Source organism: Magallana gigas, chromosome 2 (genome assembly GCF_963853765.1).
Source record: "Magallana gigas chromosome 2, xbMagGiga1.1, whole genome shotgun sequence".
Lineage (NCBI taxonomy): Eukaryota > Metazoa > Mollusca > Bivalvia > Ostreida > Ostreidae > Magallana > Magallana gigas.
Window position 1 is genome coordinate 12,983,661 of NC_088854.1, and position 14,695 is coordinate 12,998,355.

General features: G+C 36.3%; 1 protein-coding gene across 1 annotated transcript; it reads right to left on the reverse strand.

Moving 5' to 3' along the window:
* Positions 1-3,288: 3,288 nt before the first annotated feature.
* LOC105334996 (protocadherin beta-13) lies at positions 3,289-12,981 on the reverse strand. Its single transcript, XM_011438654.4, has 5 exons — positions 12,537-12,981; positions 8,952-11,820; positions 4,652-4,882; positions 4,333-4,474; positions 3,289-4,174 (listed from the first exon to the last, which is right to left on the reverse strand). The coding sequence occupies exons 2-5, from the start codon at positions 11,634-11,636 to the stop codon at positions 3,792-3,794; spliced, it is 3,441 nt and encodes a 1,146-aa protein (XP_011436956.3). The 5' UTR covers positions 11,637-11,820; positions 12,537-12,981; the 3' UTR covers positions 3,289-3,791.
* Between the last annotated feature and the right edge of the window lie 1,714 nt (positions 12,982-14,695).

Here is a 14,695-nt window from a genome sequence, read left to right on the forward strand (position 1 = left end):
AAAACATTGAATATCCATAAATTATTTCCTAGTTATTTTTTCCTACTTGAACAAAATTAAAATACACGAAACCCCATCTATCCATCGTTGGGATCTCTCTAGCACAATAGTAATCATTCCACTCGATTAAAGGTTCTAGGTTTTCTCAGACGATATTAAAGCGATATTAAACCATGTTTGTGTCTCGGTGCTTTTTTTTTTTTTTACATCGAGCTATAGCAGATTTTGAAGCAATTGATATATCTGCTGTATCCTGTTTTCGTCTTGCCTATTTTTTGTTAATTAAACAGGTGTTAGAACATGATTATCAATACTCTACGTTCATCAAGACTCGACTTCTTGATCCTCTACTACACGTACATGTGTAAATTTCTGTATTTGGCATTCATTGACCAGATATTCTCTTTGATGAAAATGACCAAACCGGACCGCGAAGATCCTGACCCTCTGTATTTTGTTTACTCACTCTACTGTTTGACCAGAAACCCGATATTGGGGCCATTTAATCACCGAGGTGCTCCCATTAATGCCTAATTATACATATCAACTCGGACGGGTTTTAATAAGTTTAGATAAATTTGATAATTTGGTCATCAAACAGCAGTAAACCTTTGGGTCCCCCCTCTCGGTCAGGTCAGACACAACCTCGGACCCTTGTAGAGCTGTCAGTGGAGTTTTATTTATTTTCAATAAAGACTGACTATACCGCCCATACCTCCACATCAAAGTCACAAAACAGGAGTCACATTACAAATAATCTGAATTTAAGATTAGTCTAATTCTTTATTCTCAAACTAAACTGATATGTTTTTATTGAAATGCTATTTTTAGTTTCATTTTGTAGCAAATGGGTCTCATTTCATATCAACCGTTCTAATAACATATTAAGAAACTGGACTATTTTAAATTGTAATACACAAAGACACTCTCATTACAGCCATATGTACTAGATACGTATACTGCATGAGAGTTCATTTTATTTACAATGTAATTAAAATACATTGTAGTTTTACACGTTATAACAAGAAAACCAACTTCCGAGTAAAACCTTGTACCAGTCGCACGTCGAGGTAAGTCCAGTCCAGTCCAGCTAACGTTACTACAGGAGAAAGCTATTTTGTATTAATTAGCAACGTTTCGTTAATTAATAGTCCATATAAATATGTCCAGTTCCCAATTTGATGCTGACAGGTTGATGCGCTGCTGATCGTAAAACAATATACAACTGTCTCTTGTCCACGTTTACCTGTGATTTACCTGTGATTTACACCTGTCTCCTGGCCGTTCCCAGGAGCACATAGTACTCTAGTTGTTGGGAATCAAACAAAAACAATTGCTACAGAGTCAACTTTCAAACCATTATTTCATTACATATACATGTACCGATGTAAAGTTATGTATCTAAGCCTCGTCTCTTGCTGTAACCCCCTCCCCCACCTAAATTCAGAGCAATGGGCAACATGGTACAAATGTCTATGATGATACTAGCATGACACTTTTATTCTCACACTAGTTAGAATGACATTGCAACACTATATATACATGCATATCCTAATACTGTCATTTAGTTTATGCTTTGAATTGCTTGCAACGTTCATGTTAGAAGAAATATGATAACGTTTTAATTTTTTTAATAAAATAGTTCAAAACGATTCATGACATTACTTATTCCTTGGGTTGATTCGAAAAATTCCGTATTTAAGATTTATGTAGGAGTTGAACACAGCCGTTTCTCAACATGGTTCAATGCCAAAACTTAAAAATGTCATTGTGAGACTGAAGGAGATGTATGCTACATGTAATAACACGAACAAACAAATGAACGGTCAATTCACCAATCAGTTTAATATTTCATTAATGAGTTTAAAACATCTTTTACGATTTGCCAAACAACTGACCATTCGGTTTATGAATAAAATAATCATTTTTAAATTAATTCATTGACCATTCAAATTCAAGGGCTATTACCAGAATTTATATAAATATGCTGTACTCTTAACAAAAGCGTGATCAAAGAACTTAACACGTAATCAAATTAATATTTTTCTCATTCTTATGAGATTAACCTAGTAACCAAAGCATACAGCTTATTTGTCTGAGTGAAAATGAAGAATCATCCGGGAAAAAAGCGTAAAATCTCAAAATTTGTTTTACGTGATTTAATGAATTGGAATGACTCTGCAAATAATTTCACACCGCGAGGAGGAAATCTTTAAAGCGCCGCCGAATAATTACCAACTTTCAGGGGTATACATCGTTAAATTCTTTGTAAAAGTTCATAATGGACGTCTTAGAATGCATAATCTTATCATTGGTCTCGCAATGAACTACAATTAAAACCCTTTTCCCCCTAGCTTAATTGAATTCTAGAAATTGTTTTCTATGTTCATTTTACACGAAAATTATCAATTTGCAAAAAATCTTGACAATTCACCAATCCCCGAGAGAGATGTGTTAAAAGTCTATGCAGACGTAATCATTTCAAAAGTAGATCAAGCTAGCCATTCTAAACAGGTCATATGACAGTCGTTTTGGGATTTGACAAGATAATAGCTAAGCAGCAAACGACAATATAACTCAAACATATCTTTTCTTCCCGTAGTCAATACCCTTCACGGAATTTTTTCTTCAATTAATAAAAAATATCTCGGATTTCATATTTTCGTTTGTTAATCGCAATACGAACAATTAAATTTCTAAAGTTGGCATAAAGTGTTATGGAGGACAACAAATAAATCACCTCCAATGAGGAACAATCACCCATTTCACACACTGGTTTGTATTTATAAATAGGTAATAAATTCCATTAAAACGGTGAATGATTGTCATGACTCTTCATTTTAAAATCATCTTTTTTAAATCTTTTCCACATTTTTGCCACCATAATGTGCAGGAGGTGGGAACAAAGCATTCTTTATCGGTCATACTTCAAATGATGTATGTTTTTTCAGCCTTGAATCAAGCCAGTCTATCAATAAAGGAGACCCATAATATATTCTTGTTTAGAATAAAACCAACTTTGTTGTCAAGAAGAGTACATCGCGCGTATCATCGCTGTAGACATAGCCCTAAACGTCCTGGGCAGTTACCCACTTTTTGAAGTAAAAGGTTTCAGAGGCTTCAAGCAACTGATAAGATCTAGCTGAGTTTTCACTGTCTTTTTTTCTAAATGTATTTTAACTAGGGCAACACAATTTGAATACAAACACAGTTACATATTTCAAATGCATGATCTTCTTCCCCAAACAACCCCACTCCCTGAATCTTCAGTTTCTTCAACAAATGCTGTAAAGTTTTTAAAAAGTTTATTGAAACATAATATACAGTTGTAATATAATTATATATAATACACATCATAAAATATTTATAATGGATCAGAAACAGTCATGGGAAATTATGAAGGATTTGGCACTTAAGGAATGATGAATTAGGAAGACATGTTCGCGACCCACACACATACATTGATCTAGTACACACTCCAATTGCTAGGAAGGGGGTCTTGTTCATTTAAACTCGTCAATGTTCAATTTAATTATTCTCACTATGAGGTAAAACCGAGATCTCTACTTACATAGTTTTTTTTCTATGCACGAGTAGAAAATCTGCTATGAGTATTTTGGTTTAAATGGTCCTTTCATGCACTTACACAAATACAGACACAAACAACCAATCATACATACACGAGACAAAAACCACTCTACTGCTGGCCAATTTGCAAACCAGGTCAGTTCAACGTGAACTTGACCTAAATATTGATGCAGTCACAAGTACTAGTATGCCTTAGAATTTGGTCACACTTGAGTATATTCTCGTGACGTCATATCCTCTAGCTCGACCGTATAACTCCCTGACGTAGAAGAACTGACGTCATCACGTTCATCAATAGTTGCTACGCTTCCTTGAAGCACACGTGTCACTGGATTCCAATGCACTGAAGGTTTTTGTTTGAACTTCCGGTCATTGGAAGATACACTATTAACATCTTTAAAGCTACTATTGATTTTGGGTCTTGGACAATAATTTGGATTTTTTATTATTATATATTCTTGGTCCTCGCTAGCAGCCAAAGTCCCGGGGTGAATGTCATGAAGGGGAATAGCTTGATCACTGAGGTGGCGCTTTAATCGATGACTCGTATCCGGTTGGTATACAATTTTCAAAGACCTCGTGGAGCCTGCAGAATTTAAATCATAATTAGATTTCAATTTATGAACATTTTACCTTGTGAATGAATGTGTCAAATCTCATAAGTTCTAAACGAGATTTTGCTTTATAGAGTATCACGTGGTTACTTGTGACTGTTTTTTGTTACTTTTGTAATTTGCTTCATACCTAGATTCCTAGATTTTGGAATTGTCATTGTGCAACCAGTCTGAACATCGCTTTCGCTGCCCCCTCTCCCGCTGTCGGACGTGTTGGACTCAATGGAAGTTTCGCTGTCATCATCACATAACTTCTGCGTGTTCTGTGAAACCTAGAATAAAGTAAAATAAAAAAGAGACATGATAATACAAAAACAGTAAAAATGAAATCTCAATTTTCAAATAGAAATTTTGATCAAATGCTGATAAGACATCAATGTACATGAACCATTTCCATTGGGTTATTACCGTGGAATTTGTAATTTACATGTTATTTGATATGTATCTACCGATTTAGGTTGCGATATGTTGCATATATCAGGGCGAAGCAACGAACTGGGGTCCCTGGCCATGTGACCGTGACTAGAACGAGAGGAGGATCCCCGCTGCATGCTGATGATGGAGGGACTCTTTGATGCGATGGAGGTACGAATCTGAGCGAAATGAGGTTGGCTGGCGACAGAGGAACTTCGGGATGAACGGGTATAGTTGGAAGGGACTGGTGTTATTCTTTCAAGAATCTAAAGGGAAAAGAAAAGGAGGTGGTTAAATGATGGAATCAGTAAGAATGGAGGGTTTTAATAAGCAGAATAACATATACGAGTAAAAGCACTTGAACATGATGTCAAATGCATGAATGCTGATATTATAGTGGTTTCACCAAAGGCTACAGGCTGTTGATGCATACAGTTTGTAGTTAAAAAATAAAATTAGCATAAAATACTGCATATCACTTGTATATAACACGTCTGTCCTTTCTTTTGAATAGTTTAAATTCTTTCCTTCGAATCAATGGAAATAGTTTAAAACTTCAATATTGTAAATTGACTTTAAAATAGGAAATAGTTTCTCTGAATTCATTAGAAAAAAGATTTTGTTTCTTCACACGCGATGTTTCTCGTTTAACAAGCTTCAATGTCAGAACGTTCGGAGGAAAAGTTTTTAATCGGCATATTAGAAATAATTTTCCTTCATTAATACGATTTCTTATTAAAAGCAAAAAATCTTTTATTAAAATATTGATACATCTGAACAAAGTGAAATATTTAATCAAAGGAAATTATCTTAATCCCTCTCAAGTTATATTGGTTTTCAAACGCCATAAAATTCACTTTAAAAGAGCAATGAAATAACATGCTTTTATATACTTTATACCATTCTGCTGGAAATCGAACGCTTGCTTTAAATTTTCGGTGTTATCTGTGATTGGATAATTTGACGCCGAAATGTTTTTTTTTTAAAGTTTTTTAATTTCTGAAAATTTTAATGCTAACATAAGCTGATTTCGTCTACTGTTTATGGTGACAGGTTCAAAGCAATAAAGGGTTTTTTCCGCAGTGGTTCTTTTCTTTCCAGGAGAAAAAGTAGGGGGCGAAGGAGAAGCAATGTTATCGGCTTCTAGCATCGCGCCTCGGTCCGTTCACCGGTACCGATGTCGCCGATGAGAAAAGACTCGGGGTCAACAAATGGCTTAACCCTGGCCCCAGAGAGCACGCTCGGGCTATCCGTAATCCCCACTCAAGAGGAAACTTGTCACTTCGGGTCTTTATTGCAGCCGACACTTTCCCTCTTCAGATCTGGTCTCTGAATACACGAGACACTTGTTATCGTGCTCCTAAAAGTCTTTTCAAGATACCATTCTTAAAACGGCATGTGCTTAATGCCTAGCTTTTGTGAAATTCAAAGCTTATCTAAGCACCTATAAAGTTGATAGCAAGTCTGTGACAATAATGGCCGCTAATTGTTTGGGAACTTGTAATAAGATGAAAAATCCTTCATCTTGCTGACATTGGTAAAAAGCTGAAGGTTTAGCAAAGGGGATAAGCTTTATATTGTCTTAGACTATTGAGTTTTAAGTTTTAGACAATTAACTCTTACTAACATCAATATGATCCTTTGTCCTGAAACCGCTAAATCTGGTTTACAATTTCTGAACTATTTGTTCCATGTTTTTAATAAATATTTGCAGAGTAAATTTAACTGGCATTTTTTCGATAGTTTTCCGGTTCTATGGACCTATTGAAGCAAACGTGAGAATGAAACAAGTGTTCGCATACCTTCACTAATTTGACCTTGCTGCAACCAAGCATCGATATTCAACAATGGAGAACGTCTCTTTTACGCTTATCGCAAATAAATTCGTTAAAAGCGTTTGCATAAGAAAAATCTTTTAAAACTAAACCTTCATTCATGTAAATTGCACCTTTTCTAAAACATCTGCGTTTTTTAAAGTTTCCTTCATTTAAATTTTAATTCTTAAAACTTGATTTTATCATTTACGTTATTTAAGTTTATAAGTTTACAGTGCTGTTGAATAGATACATGTGTACCTTTTGAAAGTTTGTTCGGTAGTCTATCCGCAGTCCATTTACTTAGCAGATAAGAACATTACCAAATCAAGAACAACAATACAGGCTTAATGTTTTTTAACTTCGTCCTCTGAAACAACAAAATGTCTCGCATGGCTTAGTGCAAACTGCCACAGAAAGGACGGATTTTCTCTTTGTTTATCCGCGGGACCTACTGTTTAGATTACGTCGGTGGGGGGTTTGAATTGGAAATAGCTCATTACAAAATATTACTGAACTTTCCCAAAACGATATTTCAAGCCACGTCTGAAAGCTGAGTAAACTCAATCGCCATTTTGGCATTCTGGGGATTGATGTTTGCTCGACGAAGGAAGAGTAAAGATTAGCACCGAAAATAAACATATTTAAAAAACTGAGCTCATGAATAGAAATCTTTAAGTTCTCAGCGAATGAAAATTTTTAACGAAAGAGTGTCCTAAACCGCATTGTTATGAGAAGAGAATATGTTTTTCCTGTGTGGTGTATTGAGCCTTTCTCGGCTTTTAGATTATCCACAGGGGGTAAATATCGTACATTCAAAAGTTAGTTTATCTTTCTAATTTTTCCTAATTTGCGGGGACGTATTTAAAAATTGAATTATTAAATACACATATTTTAATAGTTAAACTACCGTCGACGATTTTCAACTCAATTCGTTTCTTCTATTGTGTTCTGGGTACAGTAACTGGTTTTGAAATATCGTTATCAATTCCATCAATTGCATTCTGGTAAAAACTTCACAGTTAAACCAGTATTTTAGCGGGGGAATTCACTTTTTGAAAAAAAATGAAATGCAAAACAGTTTAAGTATGTTGTTGTCAAGCAAGTACCAGCTAACTTTAATAGTTCAATTCTGATAACTTGAATTTTATGTTCGTTTATATGATTTAAAAGCAAAATATAAATACATGGGACTGATTATTCATATAGCGTGGGCAGTCGGTAAAACTGAAAAATGCATGCTACATTGAAAACAACAAAAACAACACAAACAGATGGCTTGTGAAGAAAAGAAGCTCAAAACGGGTTCAAATCTCATTTAAATGTTCTTATTTTACAAATCGTGCATTGAACAATCCAGTTTAAATCCATTTAAAACTTTTAAAATGCCAAATATTGACGTTGTATTTGTACAAGATCTTATGTTGAACATGGCGGCATTTGGGAAGGAAAAAGTTTCTTTAATTTCAGTAATTGTTTATTGCTACAAACAACAAAACAGTTCACACAGAGCGACCCCTTAATGTGGACAAACTACGGCTACATTGTACATGTAGATTTGCTCGTATACCATGTAGACATATACGGTTGTTGATATTTCTCATTTCCATGCATTTATTGGTCCTATTTTTGTCCCTTTTATTTCCAAACTGTTATGCAATTTTGTTTTAACATCAGCTGGAGATTGGAAGTTTTTCGATAATAGTCGCGAACTTTACCACTCCATTCATAAGTATTTGGCCTAGTTATTGTTGACTATGCTTTGATTATACATGTAGTATTTGACCACGGTGACAAAACTTTTGCTAATATGTTGACACCTTCTATCAAAGTTGGAAAATTAGTGTAATTTCCTAGCGGTACACTCTAGCCTTGTTTTAAGAATGGTTTGCAGAATATGTAATTTATAGTCACTGAATAAAAGTACTGAAATGTATTGTAACGTAGTAAAGATTTTTTTCACGACAGAAAAAGCAAAAGCCGTGATATGATTCGTGCCATCGATGTCGGAGGACCACGTGACGACAGGTACTTGATGACATGTCAAATCATCAAACCCTACAGGTTTATGAATTGTTTATTAATAATAATCATAAAAATGTTTTTATATTCCATAATATCGTCGTAAGGCCTGTGCATTCATCAACATGTCATAATTTTTTATCTAACAATGCACCTTCGATGTGCAGGTATGAGCCCTCCTTCGTCTTTTTTGACGCTATCTAATCTATCATTTTCTCGCCCAATATCATCGATTCTAATTTACCTCTAATGATATGGCAAATTTTTGCCATTTAACATTATATTAGAAAGTGAAAAATTAAAAAAAAAAGCAGAGAGGGTTATTCCTTTCGTTATTAATTGGTATAGCATTGGTACTTGCGACCATATGTATATGAACTATAAAAAGTTTATCTTTGATGAATCAAAATTTTCCTATTAGAGTATTTAGTAATATGATAAAAATGGTTCTTTTTTCTGAAAATGTATTCTGTTCTAAAGAAATTTTATGCTGATATACCTTTTCTATTTCGTCCTCACTCTGATTCGACTGTAGAGAATTCCTTTCCCCCAGGAGTTGGTCTTGGGAGGTGTCGACGGACAGGTCAATGGACGCCCTACCCCGCCCATCTTCACTAGCTGCCACCTTTGGACACATAGTCCTAGCGGACCTGTCTATTACGTCATACATTCTGTTCTCATTATTCTGTGATTTTGGAGTGTTTTGAGCAGAAACGCTTTTATTTCTGTCGTTTCTTCTAATTAGGAAAATTATCAGGAGGATGACACCACCAAGTACCACTGTTACACAAGATATTACAACAGCAATCAGCATGTAGGTGTCGCTGGATGACTTCTCGCGCGAATCCGCGAGAACAAGCTGAGCATGCTGAGAAGTCACAAGGATTACAAGGCTTTGATTACTGCTTCTACTCGGGGTGCCTTGATCTTCTACAATAACCGTTAGGGTGTATCGATCAATATCCTGAGGCGAAAGTTGCCTTGTCACATAAATATCTCCTTTGTCGGCATGAATACTGAAAATATCACTTCCAATAAAGGAATAACTAAGCGCAGAATTTGGTCCATAATCGATGTCGACCGAGCGGATCCTTCCTACCACACTGTTGATCGGGATATCATAAAGAAAAGATATTGTGTAATTCTCATTATTGGGAAATAATATTTCTGGGCTGTTGTCATTAATATCCTCAATGAATACCGACACATAGCATGTAGAGAACAATGAAACTGGACTACCCCCATCTGTTACAATCACTTGGAACTGTAATCCATGGGGCAACGCCTCTCTATCCAGAGGTTGATTGGTAAAAATAGAACCATTTTCTGCCATCGAAACAGGAAGATTATCAGAACCCTTCACTAACGAATATTTTAAGATGTTAGCATTTGAACCCATATCTTTATCGGTAGCTACCACTTGCCCAACGTGTGTTTTCTCTGGCAAATTTTCTAGCACTGTGAATTTATAATGTGGTTCTGAAAATGTAGGTTTGTGTTCATTGTAGTCTAATATCACAAGATTAACGTTAGCCACGGACGAGCGTTGTGGATCACCAAAGTCGGTAGCCACCACTTTAAAGTTTATCTCTGCTGTTGACTCCCTGTCCATAATGAAATTGGCAAATATCTCCCCAGTTTCTGGATTAATCACAAAATCGTACATTCCAATTTGGTCCAGCGAGTACATTATCCGAGAATTGTTTCCAATGTCTGCATCCAAAGCACTTACTTGTAAAACCTTTTCACCAAATCGGTTGTTCTCCCGAACTGATCGTTTATAAATAGCCTCCGTAAACTGCGGCGCGTTATCATTCACATCCAGGACATCCGCCATGAAGTATGACGAGGAATTCTGGGCCGGGGACCCGGAGTCTGCACACAGTATTTCTACTTTATACTGATCTTTGATCTCACGGTCCAGTGGTCGGGCTAAAATAACCTTGTACTCATTCGTGGCCAGTTTTTGAAGGTTAAATTCTGGTATCCCAATCGAACACCTCACAATGCCATTCATGCCTATGTCATCGTCTACAATAGCCACGTGTGCAATGGCTACCCCTTTGGTTGCCGATTCTAAAATTTTGGCAGATGTCGGTGATGAAAACAAATTAATGTTGATTTGCGGTGGGTTATTTTTATTATCGTTTACTTTGACATTAACTGTAGTTTGGGTTAACAGTGGCTGGTCGGCCATGTCAGTCGCATCAACGATAATACGATAAACTTCATCAGGTTCATACTTCAGAGACTTCGCAAGAGTTAGATAACCGTTAGCAGAGTCTATTTGAAACATATCAATAATGTCTTGTGATTGATAAGGACTCAGTTTGTAGATGACTCGTCCATTTGCACCAATATCAGCATCAGTAGCTGAGAGCTTCATGACTGTAGACCCCGGGGCTAGGTCCTCGTCGATTGTCACGTTATACACAGGGCTGCTGAACTTGGGTCTATTGTCGTTGACGTCCGTGACGTTGACGTAGAGGGTCTGTGTACCCGTCAGTTTGGGGGTTCCCCCGTCCACAGCTTTAATTAGAATGGTGTAGAATGTCACAGATTCGCGGTCCAATGATCCATTAAGAATCAGGGCCAGAGACGATCGACCATCAGCGATTTTGGTAAATTTAACATTAAATGGCGTGTCGTCGGGAATCAAATAATAATTCTGAATAGAATTCAACCCGATGTCATTGTCTACTGCTCCATTTAGCGGAAATGACGTGTCTATGACAGATGCTTCGGAGACCTCGATAGTTCGTGTGCTAGACAGAAAGCGCGGAGGGTTATCGTTTATATCTTGAATATCGATGTGCACGGTGATTTTTTTGAAAAAGAGTCCGACAGTAGCTTGGGCAACTATTTCTAATGGCAGTACACACGCATCAGCAAATTCGCAGACCTCCAGCGACTCGCGGTCCAATGTTGATGCCGTGTATAACTCGCTGGTCGTGGAAGTAATCCGGAAGTAGGCTGCGTATTGGTTTCCCTGAGATAGAAAGCTGAATCGCGTGCTCCGCCGGATCGCGTCGTCCTTGACCTCATCAAATAGCTTGGTGTCGGCGGCGACATTCCCCAGATAGTAGTCCGGCGGTCTCTCCTCCGGAAGTGTATAACGTTGTTGACCTCTCACCTCAAGACCGGAAGCCAGTAATCCAAGCACTAATATTAAGATTGAATTCATTTTGGCCGGTAGTGTTCGGGTATTAAGAATTGATTCCTTACAGTCCAAACCATGTCCATAATCAGGGTATCGGGCTGTCTGGTCGCTGAATGATACAATAACTTGGCTGCATTTGTGTTTCCTTTCCAGATTTCTTAAACTCCATGTACAGAAGTCACATTCATAAACTGCTTCACTCTTTCACCTTTAAGTAGAAAGGAAAAATGAATATAAATGTTTGTTCAATCTTCTACTCCTTTATTGGATAATTAAAGCTATAAGAGAATCCTTTAAATGTTTGCGACTGAAAGTAAGATCCCGTTCAATGTGTCTTTTAATTTAAATTGAATTAAAACGATGTGTGCTACTTTAAAAAATGAATTTATATTAATATTCCGAACGGGTACATTACTATATTAAGAATATTGGATTACACCACGCAGATTGGAAATGTTTGTTGAGTTTTGACGCATTGTCATCGGGGGAAATCTCCTCTTAACATAATCAAAGCAACGGTAAGGGGTACCCCTGGAAGCTACATGAATGGGGGTGACAAAAAAATATTAGATTCATATTAGTAACGCTGTCACGAGCCGATGATTTTGTAATTATTAGCATAAGTTGATAGAATTAGGCTTCAATGAAGTCAATTTTGCTCACACTAAGGATCTAGCATAGAAATTCGAGGTAGTATGGTGAGATTTAATTCAAATGATATTTTAAAAATTGAAGAAAACAGTTCTTAAACTAGCAATTATCATTCAATATTTGAGGGCCCGTCTGACCTCAAAATGAGAAACCGGAGCAATTTGTGTAACAGCGGGTGCTTTATTGGTGACAAACTGACTCCTAAATATTAAAAAAATGTCTCACATTAATTACTTTCTTAATTAAGAAATTGATTACTAATAGAATGCTTACTTTATATGAGTTCCTTTTGATGAATATGCCTTCTATCATGTCCTTTTATTCCTCTGATCAATTATATGCATCCTATTCACAAAACTGATGACAATTCATATGAATCGGGATTGATAGCACTGGACTTCCAAGAGATATAATCTCTGATAAAGTAGTAGATCAGCAAACACTCCTCTATCAGCGGCAGGTAGGTAAAACTAAGTAAAGCTTGTAAAATCCCATCAGAAGTGTTGGTACAACGCTTTAATCCGACAACAGTACCTATCTATATCACAACACAACTTTCTATGTGTTCCGACAGGAGATTTTTTCACCTTTCCCCATTTGTTATGCAGGAACGCCCCCTTTTGTGTTTGGTCACGCCCCCTTTAGCGTTTATTGCGATGCCGGTGTTAAGAAGTAATCAATGGAGATCCTCAGAAATATTTGTTATTTTTGTTGAATAAGGCATATTTGAATAGCTAGCGAGCAAATATATGTTAATGTTATTATCATTTTTGTATTTGACCATCAATAGAAGAAATTAAACAGTGTATGAATGGCGTTATGCATATGAATGTATTTTGTGAAAATGTAGCCCCGGTTTAGCTACAAAAAATTATTGATTGTCTGAGTTTACAAGCAGAAAGTACGTTTCCAATGAACCTGAAAAAGAAGAAAATATGGGAGAGAAACTTAACCCGATCAGAGTGATGGATTGAGAAATGTAAATTCAGCTACCTCTACATTTCCTGTCCCCCAATCCAATTACCTAGTATATACATGTAGTAAGATCTTCAAACAAACATTTTGAAAAATAACGTGCACCCTACCTTCTTTCTAAACACATCGTGCAATCTATTCGCCTGACACAAAATTTTGTGGATTGTTCTCAAATAGTCAGTAATTGATGGATCAATTTATAAATTTTAAAGGTTCGTTCAATAACCTGCTGTAATCGATGCCTTTCCTTGATTCGCAAAATTTACTGAATTCATAGATTTACACTAGATATGATGTCAAGGGTGCTTGTGTTCCACTTAGTGTGTTTATTGGGGGAATATCATTAGAAAACAAGGAGAGGGAAACCGCATTCCAAATGCGATTTACAAAATTAGAAACAACAATATTTTATTTGACACCTCTTTATTTCAGCAATGAACAATAAAATAGTACTCTATGACACAATGATCAGTTAGATAACAAGATAATAGATCTAGGTAGGTAATAAATGATTTATGAAAACAATTACATCAAATCCTTTTTAAGAACTTTTGACCGTGTCCTAATCACTAACAAACTCACCAAAGAGCACAAAAAACAGTGACGTAATGACGGGTGCGCGGAATCCGCCATGTTAGGGTTGTACTCTACGATCTTCCGTTTCATTAGCTTTCTTGTCTGGTATCCAAGGTTTCTGCTAATCTATCATGCAATAATTAACTAATCATGCAAAACACAATGTGTTGTGTCTACGCCGGAACGATCACCGCCATGCACGTTCAATTAATAGGGGCCATCTTCTTTGGTCAAGAATATGTGTGCTAATGTGTTACTTGATAATTTCCTACAGACACCGTTTAATAAAATGCGTTCTTACATAAATATAGCATATCTTTTAAGCCTGGTTTTCTTTTTATGTAATTCGTCACTGGCTAATTTTAGTCCACCAGCAATTATGTTTATGGGAAACAGATTCTCCGGGGGATCCTTTGCAAGATCAGACATTTATCAGATACATGCAATATGTAATTGCAATTAACAAACTCACTGTGAGTAGTAAATAACTTAGATTGATGTATTTATAAGAGACATGTCGAGTAATGAGATCCAAGAATTCTGCAGGAATGCATTAAATGAGACAGTGATGGATGGCGGAATGATGACCCCACAGAGTTATCTAACCTTATCAGCCTGGTTCTAGTTCTTTAGAATGTATCAAGTCAATTAATCAATGCATTATCTCTAAAAGTAAAAAATTAGACCACTGCTGACCTTCAAAATTTTTCCACAATTAAAGCGAGCATTGAAAACTTTGAATGCTCTTTTACAAGGATTCGAACAATTAACAATACTCGACACCGCGATTTTAAGCGATTGAGGTACAGAATGATAAACAGGGCAGTAAGTCCATTATTGCACGCCAATAGTCAACACTGACCCTTCCGACTGAAATAATG